Raw genomic sequence first — 11,307 nt, 5'->3', positions numbered from 1 at the left:
GCACTTTGTCGCCAGTACAAAATGTACAATGTACCTTAATGTTGTCATGTTTAGCTGACAAACTCAAAGTAATGACTGATGAAATGTGCATCTCTCTCTCTCCCTCCATTGTTGTTTACGTTTGTGTCACTGCGTGGTTTTACACGTGAATTGTCCTCATGTTGAAAACGTGAGCATAGCCTACATGACATTAATCCCCAAGAAAGAAAGCAAAGAATATATCTATTTACTAAGGAAAATTACAAAAATAGTAACGCACAGTAACTTAGATAAGTAATTTTAATCTGATTACTGGTTTGTAAATAGTAGCGCGTTAGATTAGGCTACTCGTTACCGAAAAAAGTGGTCAAAATAGACTAATGCGTTACTGGCATCACTGGGCCTATGTTAGGCCAACATGCACTGACATATATAAATGTTAATTTTATTGCATTCTGAAACTGATAGCAAACAATAACCTACTATTGTATTTATTTTTTATTTCATTTTATAGAAAATGTGAGATAGTCTAGGCTACTGAGTTGGGGATATGGGAGAATAGTTTATCTTAAACTCACGGAAAGTTCGACATGACGCATGGAAATAAAGGCCTGTTACTTGTGGACAGTAACAATGGATAATTCATAACCTCAAGAGAGTGTACAATAAATCCCTGCCGTGATAGCCCATCTCCGCTTAAAGTGTCAATTCGTGGACGAATGGTCCAAATGGCACGAAACACGACTGGCATTAGGACCAAGGAAATTCAACTAGCCGCATCCAAAGGATGAGGATGATTCACCATCAGAAGTAGGGAGGATCCATGTCCGCAACACCTGATATAAACAGATCCTGCATTTTCTTTGTGATTTCCTAATATTTTTGAGAAACATGACGTTTTATTAAATGTATAATTTACTTTGGACAATATTGTTTCTTTGTAGTGTTTCTAGTTAATTTTTTCATTGTAGCCTGCACCTTCAGAAAAATTGGTCAGTGATGGAACACATGCCAAAGGTAACGAGGCTACTACAAATGACAAATCATAACCTGGCTTTAAGTGCAACTTCCCTGAATGAAATATATGTTGTAGGCTACATGCACTGTCCTTTAGGAGCCTATCACCTTTATTCTGATGCAAATAGAGGGGGTACAGTCTCTCCACATTTAGCCAAAAGCGCTAGTGCGGCTGTGTGTTTATTTATAACGAAGAATGGAAAACGGAAAGCAAACCTTGACAGGGCATAGTCGTTCTCTGACAGTTAAAGTCTTAATGATTAACGTTAAAGGCTACCGTTATCCAACAGTTGTAGCATATTAGGCTACATGCAGAAATGGGGTGTTGGCGCCGGGGGTGTTACATTTGGGCTGCGTTGATCTTCGCAATTCCAACATTTTACGTTTACTTTTATTCAGGGCCTAGTAATTTTACAGCAGTCGTTTATATGCATTTATTAGTGCGAACTATATAGGCCTATTGACTGATGTAGCCTGACAAAGCTGTCTCAGTGAAGAAATCATCGGCTACTGCAAAGCGGTTGAGGAGTGGAGCTAAAGCTGGAGCCGTTCCTCATCAACATGTTCATAGGCCATGTAGTCATGTCTCTGTTGTTAATAAGTACTCTCTTTTAAAAACAATCTCCATAACATGGATTTGCATCCTCTTTTTCATTCAGTGTTATTTAATTGTACAAGGAATGGTATGTATGTATACAGTATTGAGGAAGATGCCTTTGTAATGCAGTTTGTTGTTCACTAGAAGGTATTAATGTGTCCATTCATTATTTTGGTAGTTTTACATCACACAAATGTCACATGACACTGTTGGAGGAAACTTTTATTACAATAAGATGGCAGTCCAATTCTAGCCTGCTCTGCCAAACCTATGAACAGCATTAGTGGTTTGGAATTGTTGGGCTAGTGGCCTAAGCAATGAGTGATCATCCAGTCTAATGAAAAATATTTGAATGGCTCTCCTCTCAAAAACTAGGAATGCTGGGGTGCAAAGGTATAGTTTATTATTATTATTATTATTATTATTATTATTATTATTATTTAAGCTAGTTGGCTTTCCAGTCATGACATATTAGAATGATAATGCCTGGGACTGACTCTGAAATCAGCTATTCATATTTCAACATATGACTCATACGGGCCTGGCTGAAGTGAGCGATATGCAGCCATGGCCTTTGGCATCTCTAGTTGTCTATCTACTCCACACATATGTTTTAACATCGGTATTCTGCATGCTATTTGTCTGGGTTTGTAATAATATTGCTGTTGTTACATTTTAATTACTATAATTACTTAATGTCATATTGTTTTGTATTTCAGATCTTTAACATTTTCCTTGCGGACAAAGCGTTTTGCAGGAAACCTTTATCTGGTACATTGCAGTTAACAGGAACACACAGTGTTCTTACTGAGGATGCATCAGGGCTTCGTAAAGAAACATGGGTGAGTAGCAGGATGTATATTTTTGTTGTTCAAGATGTACTTATAACACATAGCTGCATCTCTAGCCGATTTGTTCTTGTTGGAAATTATATTGTTAGACGTGTAAGACAAGTTTACATAAATCTGCATGGACACACCGGAAGGTATATTTTCAAATGTGATATTCAATTCATACCACCTCTGTGTTGATTTGACCTCTTCCATGATCTGCATGGCATTTGTAGATCTTGCACAGTTTAGTGTGTCTGGTGGAGAGGCAGCCCCCCATGGACAGTGGTCACCCACTACGGGTTCACTGCAAGAACTTTCAGGTCCTTCAGCTCATCATCCCCCAGGAGACAGACTGCCATGAAGTGCACATGTCCCTCTTACGCCTCTCTCAACCAGGTGAACCCAGTTTGGTCAGATATGTGTTTTTTAGTATGGTCAAGTATTATGACTTGTATATGCCACTCAGTTTTTCTCAATGCTTGGTGATGTGTTTAACAACGCTGTCATTTCTGTGAATGTTCCTGTTTAACAGAGCGATATGAAGACCTCTACTGTTTCTCCTACAACCCCAAGTCAGACAAAGATGAAAGCACCTGCAAGTGGAACTTTATAGATGCCAAAGCTGATTACCATCGAATGAAAATTCCTAATCAACTATGGCAAACCACCTCCACTAATCAAGATTACAGAGTTAGTACATGTTTGTGTACCGAGCTTTATAGCTTAGTTAGTAACACTTTTGTAGGTTTGACAGGGAGGTACAGGAACCTAATAGAGTGTGTATATCTCATTTAGTCATCTTATCTAGTGGTGTTGTTAAACTAGTTATTGCAAGGCTGCAACAAATCATGCAGGTAAAGAATATTGAAGAGGTCCTTATTAGGAAAGTATAATCTAATGCAGCAAGTCCAACTAGGACTTCATAAAGATGTTCCTGTCCACATGAATACATTCTTATACGTGGGTCAGCCCTAATGCTGTAGTAAGTGTATTCTGTGTGTTTTGGCAACCTCATGACCTCCTCTCTTTTATTTTCAGGTGTGTGAAACTTATCCAGCTGACCTCTATGTGCCCAAATCAGCCACCCTACCAGTTATCGTTGGGAGCTCAAAGTTTCGAAGCAGAGGTCGTTTTCCCACGCTTTCCTACTACTGCAAAGAAACCCATGTGAGTTGAACTGCAGTGTCCACAGCGTCCCTCCTTACAGGGACTTCCCGAGTATTTGGAAAATCTGACAAGTCTGCAGAGATTATTCCAGTCCTTCTGAGGAATTGGGAATGATAAAAGGGTTAGATTCCTGAACAAGGATAGGTCAAACAGACATTGACAGAAGAGTCTCCACAGACACAGTATAGCACATGATGATATTACAAAGCACGATAAGGAAGTGTTACAAGTGTCACAGCAAAATATGTACACCCTCTTTAATGCGTGTGTGCCATGCTGCGACTTCTGCGTCTTCTAGTGCTTGTAGTGCTGTGCAAGACTCCTCATTTTAAACACTCTCCTGGGGCTTTGTGTCTTGATAATATGTCAAAATGATTTTGGCCACCATGCTTTGATTCCCGGGTGGCCAAATTGACCAAAGGATAATGCCCTGGGCCTCAGTGAGAGTTGACTTAGTGGACTGGACAGAGTGAATGCGAGGTCAGGCTCCTCAAGGCATCCAGCTCCGCGTGGGATGGTCTCTGGCACCGTTTTCTCTTCACAAGCTGAGGCCCCTTGGCCCCCTCAGTCCTCCAGTGTTTTCTTTGCACCCTGACACAGACCAGTATAATATACCGAATATATGCGCTTGACCCCACAGACAACCCTGGGTGGCGTGACCCACTTCAGTCTTGGCCTGCACAAAATGCCTAATGCATACAGTATATGCTATCTGACCAGATTTTATTTTTTGTCATATCACACTCGTTACTTTGTTATATGTGACCAAGGTCATATTCCCATGAAGCGAAGCCCAGTTTGCAAAGAACGCAGTGTGTTCAGGGGTTTGTTAGGAGTGTCTGTATTTATGACCGGTGGGGTCCATAATGGAAATAAAACTTTTTTTAGGTTTATTTATTCAGGTTTATTTATTCATTGCTTCTGTTTTAGTTCTGGCTAGGGATTTTACATTCCGTATTTTTTCCATGACATAGATTTATTGGTAACTAAATATAGAGCCAGTTTAGAAGTTCATTTAGCTTAACTAAATTAATTATACTGTACAATGTACGCGATCATGTAGTGTTGTGGGTACTGTAACTGTCCTCTAACGAATGCACTAATAGTAATGTTTTGACTGTCTCACCAGGCTGCCCTCTGCCGCAGTAGCCAGCCGCTGTCGGGCTTCAGTGCCCGCTGCCTGGAGGATGAGCAGATGCTGGAGGCCATCATGAAGTCCAACCCTGGCAGCCAGTTCATGTACGTGGTGGACACAAGACCAAAGGTAATCTCCCTTAGCCTTAAATCAAATCTCAAGAATCTCTCCTCTCCCACACCTGTTATTGAAAATAAAATGACTATACAAATGAAATACAATGGTGTGGACAAACAAGTATAGGGCTTTTTACCCATTTTTGATCATTTATTTGAGTGAAAGGTAGGAACTATGGTTATGGTTATGGTATTTAGCAGACGCTTTTGTCCAAAGCGACATACAAATAACAACAATACAAAGTTAAATTTAACAGTAAATAATTTACAAAGTTAATAAAACTAGGTTAAGGAGAATAGCAATGATAAACTACCCTGGAAACGCCAAGAGAGTTCTCGCAAGAGCACAATTTGAATTGAGTAATAATGCACATTACTTTTGCCAGTTGTATCGCGGGGAGCCAATCACATTGGTGTATCTGATATAGGCGGGCCAGAGGCGAGCTAAACAGATGACAGTGTTATCCGGAATCAGTCAGTAAACATTGGCCGTATTGTGTTATCCAATTGCGTGCAGTGAGATTTTCAAATGCACGCTTGGTGCCGCCCCTTGAGGTGGGCCATTACATTATTTGTAGCCAGACCTTTAATCTTTCTAGATTACCAAGGTCTGGAATGTCCAGGCTAATAATAAACAACAATGTCAATTCAATCAAATAGCCTAATGAAATACTATACTGAAATAATTAAATAAATACTATAATATACAAACCATAACACATAAGAAAAGTTTAATAAACTAAGTGCATGTTGAACAGATATGCCTTTAGACCCCTCTTGAAAGACCCAAAACTAACACAGGAACGAAGAGCACATGGCAACTCATTCCACCAACAAGGAACCACTGAGGAAATGAGTCTTGAATTTGACCTAGCATTTATTAACAGACGCTCATCAGAAGACTGCAGTGGGCGGTTGGGGATATATATTTTGATAATTGAATTAAGATAGCAGGGAGCAGATCCTGTCAGTGTCCTATAGGTCAAAGTAAGATATTTCAATTTTATTCAGGCCACTATAGGGAGCCAGTGTAGAGATTAGTTACATGGCTGATTGAAGACCAGGCGTGCTGCAGCATTCTGAATCAGTTGTAACGATCTTACTACACAAGCAGGTAGCTGAGCTTTTGGTGTTTCCAACAGCTATTCCTTAACAGATTAACATCCAGCTTCACTCATCTTCATTGACCCCAACCAGATCAGCACGTAACCTGGGCAACATAATTGATGACCGACTTAACTTCTCTGAGCATGTAGCCTCAATTGCAAAATCATGTCGGTTTATCCTTTACAACATTAGGAAGATCAGACCTTATCTGACACAAGATTCCACACTACTTCTTGTACAGGCCATGGTTATCTCCGAGCTGGACTATTGTAATTCACTGTTAGCGGAAAACTAGTATGAAATACATTGGTAGGAGGTTTGGCACATCATGTGGGTGCTGCAGTGTGTGAGAAAATGCATAAAAAGCTGAATCAATAATTCAACACTGTATTTCCAGTTGAATGCAATGGCAAACCGGGCAGCAGGAAAAGGCTATGAGAATGAGGACAACTATGCTAACATCAGGTTTCAGTTCATGGGTATCGAGAACATCCATGTGATGCGAAACAGTCAGCAAAAGCTACTGGAAGGTATTCATATTTAACACATTACCACTTATTTAAGCTGATATGTTTCTTCATTATGTGTTATCCAGAGACTAAAATTCTGTCATTATGACTTTAGAAAGAGCTCTCAGACGTCTTTGGCAGCACTTGCATATTTCTTTCCTGAGTCTGACCACCACTGGACTAGTCCAATCCAGTTTATGGTAGTTTTCTTTCAATCCCTCCAAAGAATTCCCATAATCCTCTTTGTTGTAAGATCAGGATACCGTGACAGTGGACCACCTATGGCTTTCATTCATTACACCGTACTCTCCACAACCAGGAGCAAATTTGTACCATAGGAGCCTTTCTTGGTAAAACCGGGGGGTACAGTTGGGGGAGACTTTGAATCCATCTGGCTCTCATTTCTGGACTATGTTTGTTTAGTAGACTGGACATTTCAGTACACTTGCCTGCTAAAGAGAGTCGGAGGGCGTGAGAAGGATGTGATTGAACATTTGAAAAAATAATAGTGGCTGTAGCTGTGATAACTTCTTGCCCCATATCGGCACTGGGGAGTTCTTATCCCGCAGAGGGAGAAATGGCAGTGGCATTCTCTCATTTCATATGGGGCCCTATTTCCCCCGTTCTTCCAGGAACAATAGGCCCTGAGACATTAACCGGAGCTAAATGCTCAGAGACCCAGGGTTGACTGAACCCGTTCACCTGTAAACTGGGCTGCTGCCAGCAGGCACACTGATAAAGACAGGTATCATTCTGCAGAGTCTATGGCAGTCAGTGGCATTCATTTCACAGCCTTATTAGACAAACTATACTGTCACAGTTGTATTTAGTTTGCCCACTTTTAGGGAGGGTTACAGTACTGTATATTAACTTTAAAATTACTTTAGGAAAATGGTAGAATTTCCACTTATATCATCTAAATATTCTTGCCGTTCTTCTCTCTCTCCCTCTCCCCCTCAGACTTTCTATTTTTTAAGAGATGGCCACTTCTTTATAATAATGTTGCCTGGACCAGTACCAAATATTACTTTTGAGATAAGCTGAGATGAGCTGATTTGTTCCACAGTGTCTGAGCTTCAATCTCCTTCCATTGCGGATTTTCTCTTGGGCCTTGAGAATTCGGGGTGGTTGAAACACATTAAAGCTATCCTGCTTGCTGGTGTCTTCATAGCCAAGGTAAGAGTTTAAACTAGCATTTAGATCGCTTATTAATTTCGCCTATTAATTAAGTGTGCTGCAAGGGTGGTCTCATCTCTTTTTATTTTTAACTATATGAATGCATGTGTGTGTGTGTGTGTGTGTGTGTGTGTTTCAGGCCGTGGCAGTGGAAGGTGTAAGTGTCCTGGTCCACTGTTCAGATGGTTGGGACAGGACAGCTCAAGTGTGCTCTGTGGCCAGTGTCCTTCTAGACCCCTTCTATAGGACACTGAAAGGATTCATGGTACAATTTCATGTTGATCTGTCTGTCTGTTGCACTATTCCTTTGTATTTCCTGTGTTATATTGCTGTTACACAATACCTGAGGTATTTCAAAATGATCCCGTTCTGATCGCACATATAAGATGCTGAAGTATTTAAAGGGGCCCAGAAGTTTGTGGAGTATTTTGCGGAGCTTGGTGCAAACCCGATGTACTGTAGAGAGATGATGGAAATGCAGGTTTCAGGATAGGCATTTTCATACTCGCACATTTCATGTGGTTTGGGATGACACAACATGATGCAGCCAAGGGGCGAGTCTCCATCTTGTTTGTGTTCACAAACTTAACACACTCTGTTGTATGCATTTCTGTGGATGCAATAGGTTGGTGTGAAAAGTGCAAGTGTGGAAATAGCTTTTAAATCTGTGGTGTCTTAAGGCCTTATCCTGGAAGTTAAAGGAGAACATCATTAGACTCATAACAATCTTAGGATAACAGACTCATAAAGCTCAAAGTTCTGTAAAGTTTTGTCCCCCCTCAAACACTTTGATGTTCCCTGATGAGCTGTTCTCAAATTGAATCCCTCAGATAATCCATCGACTTTGATTTCCTTAGCTGTTATACAGTAGGTGTACAAAAATGTAGTGCTTAACTATTATATAAGCACACGCCATTTGATAATGGTTTCTACTATTCAGCAAAAACACATAATTTTGACCAACTGTCCAATTAAGGAACAAGTGTAATTGACAGTGGTGGCCTGGAGTATAACAGGAGTGGCTCCTTGCTGTGCTTATGGGGCTTGCTGCTTTGATCATAAGGATTTAGTCTGTCTGGCTGGACCTTTGCCAAGAGGCATCTCCACTGGAGAGCATTATTGCTGGAGCAAGACCCACTTTTTAGAATCATCTTTTGGCTTCCTAGAACAGTGAACTACAAATGAGGTGAAATAGTTTAAGGTACCTCACGGTACAGATTAGGACTGTCTCGGAATTCTGGATCTTGAAGTATTACATTTCCTGTCTTTCAATGTCAAAGGAATCTGGGTTTCATTTAAAAGAGACCCCATTCACCCTGCCTGTATTAAAATGTACCTGAGGTGACCTGAGTTTTTTGCATGCAGGTGCTGATTGAAAAAGACTGGGTCTCTTTTGGACACAAATTTTCCCACAGGTAAGCACACAATATAAACCATACATTTAAGCCTTTTGTGCACATTATACACAGAAATGCCGCCATGACAGACTGCTGCAGGGCAATTACAGATTGTTGGACATGGCTGGGCTGCGTCAGCATTTGTGCCCCATAGTGCCTTACACTGCTGCCACTGACAAATGTAGGTTAAGTGAGTGTTAGTAACAGCAAATCTTCCACGTGAAAAAAAAACCCACACACGCACACACACACCATTTAGAAGAAATAGAGGACATTGCTTGCATAATGGTCTTTCACAAATTCCAGTGCATTGCAAATGATTTGGTAAGCTGGCCACCACCAATCCATATCTAGTTTTCCTCTCCCTGACTTTACAGCCAGATGCATAATAATAACCCTATTAACATCATAGCAAAAAGCCTACTCTAATGTTGAGTATGAGTAGGCATGAGTAATGAATACAACTATTAGCCCTTATGTTAGTCTCACTGTGTTTTTTTCTCAATACAGATGTAGTCACATCAATGGTGATCCCAAAGAAGTTGCACCAGTCATTGACCAGTTCCTGGAGGTGGTGTGGCAGCTGATGGAGCAGTTCCCCTGTGCCTTTGAGTACAACGAGAGGTTCCTCATCTCTCTTCATCATCACATCTACGCCAGTAACTATGGTAACTTCATCTGCAACAGCCAGAAGGAGAGAAGAGATGAAAGGTGAGTAGTGGTGGGATCTTGTCCTTGACCAAACTCTCATACTAGCATACACTGAGGTCAGAGAAAACAGACCCCCAAATTGCCAGTCGTCCCAAACAAAAAACAGAAGTTGGCCAGTCTGGGAATAATTATCATATTATTTAATTAACATTTGAAAAATCTCCTTTTGCTGTTGTTTGTATTGTAACTGTAATTTTGTTTGGGTAGAATTCAGCAGAAGACTCACTCCATTTGGCCTTACCTCTGGGAGAACAAGTGCGAATTCATGAATCCCCTCTACAGGCCAGACCGCAGCCAGTCTCAGGGAGTTCTGTCGCCAAATACTGCCCCCTACTGCTTCAAGTATGTATGAGCATGTACTCCAGCTTGGTCATACCTGTTTTCTGTTGGACTATCTGTACAGGCCAGTGACATATTTATTCCTGTTTGTTTGTTTCCTGTAGGTTCTGGAGGGGCTTGTACAATCGCTTTGATAAGGGAGTTCACCCACGCCAGTCTGTGCTTGATTGCCTGATGGCCATTAGAGAGGAATCCCAACAATTGGAAGAAGAGCTGATTCTCCATGGACAGGTTGGCAAAAGCTTCCCACCAGCCATTTCTATGTGTTTATTTGGAGTATGGTATACAGTTATGTTTGGTGATAAATGGTTCATTTATGCTGGTCACCTCTCTGTAGAAAATTGCAAAGTTGGAGAAGGAGCGAGGCACTTCCATGAAGAGGCATTCGGTTGTGAGCAGCACAGACATCTGGGCTCAGTCGGACCTAGACCTAGATCACTTGTGTGGCAGCATGCGTGCACTTCCTCTCATCAGCTTTGGTCAGCAGAGGGGGTCAGATGGCGCACTGTTGGTCCGGCCCAGGAACACCAACAAAGGGTCTGATCTGGACCTGTCTGGCAGCAGTGACCAGGAGTCAGGGGTGGGTGACCTAAACTGCCGATTGTCCAGTGGCAGCGAGTCACTACCAAGTGAGGACATCATCAAGAACCCAGATTTGGCTGAAGCGATTTATTCTGTTGCCTAAATCCACTGTATGAATGGCGGAGTTGCCGTGGCGTATTTCTGCAATCATTTTCAATTGCCAGCACAGTAACGGGCCATTTGAATTGTTTAATATTATTTCAAGGTATAGTAATTATATCATTGTGAACTGTGTTGGTAATGTTAATTGAAGGTTTCTCGTGTAAAATGTTCTGCACACAGACCAGTGCATGTTCCACAATTAAATGATATGCAAACAAAATCCTGTGAATCAAGTCATTTGTTTGTTTGTTTTTTATTGTGATGTTTTGGCTGAAAGTTTTTAATTAGCATCACGCTTAATAGATTTTAGAAATAGATACAGTGCTCTCACCTCCTCGGTTTGCACTTTCTCTTCTCTTTCTACCACATTTTCTCCTTGCTAAAGAGAAAACACAAATGATGCCTCGATTACATTAAAACAGGCATGCAACTGAAGTTGCCTCGCCAGTAGCTCTTCAGACATACTACAGCTTACTATCAGAATGTCTATATAAATTTAAATTAATCTACGCAATACTAGAGTTAATATTGATGGTGCA

General features: G+C 41.0%; 1 protein-coding gene across 1 annotated transcript; it reads left to right on the top strand.

Moving 5' to 3' along the window:
* Positions 1-780: 780 nt before the first annotated feature.
* On the top strand, positions 781-11,221 carry mtmr7a (myotubularin related protein 7a). The gene is made up of 14 exons (XM_042074228.1): positions 781-996; positions 2,314-2,436; positions 2,661-2,823; positions 2,960-3,117; positions 3,466-3,594; positions 4,724-4,858; positions 6,350-6,482; positions 7,528-7,637; positions 7,777-7,902; positions 9,003-9,052; positions 9,545-9,745; positions 9,953-10,087; positions 10,189-10,315; positions 10,422-11,221. Exons 1-14 carry the CDS (start codon positions 979-981, stop codon positions 10,767-10,769), a joined length of 1,956 nt encoding a protein of 651 aa, XP_041930162.1. The 5' UTR covers positions 781-978; the 3' UTR covers positions 10,770-11,221.
* Positions 11,222-11,307: the final 86 nt, after the last annotated feature.

The sequence above is a fragment of the Alosa sapidissima genome, chromosome 20 (genome assembly GCF_018492685.1).
Source record: "Alosa sapidissima isolate fAloSap1 chromosome 20, fAloSap1.pri, whole genome shotgun sequence".
NCBI lineage: Eukaryota > Metazoa > Chordata > Actinopteri > Clupeiformes > Clupeidae > Alosa > Alosa sapidissima.
Note: the sequence above shows the minus strand (reverse complement) of the source record. Positions and strands in the feature narration are given on the sequence as shown.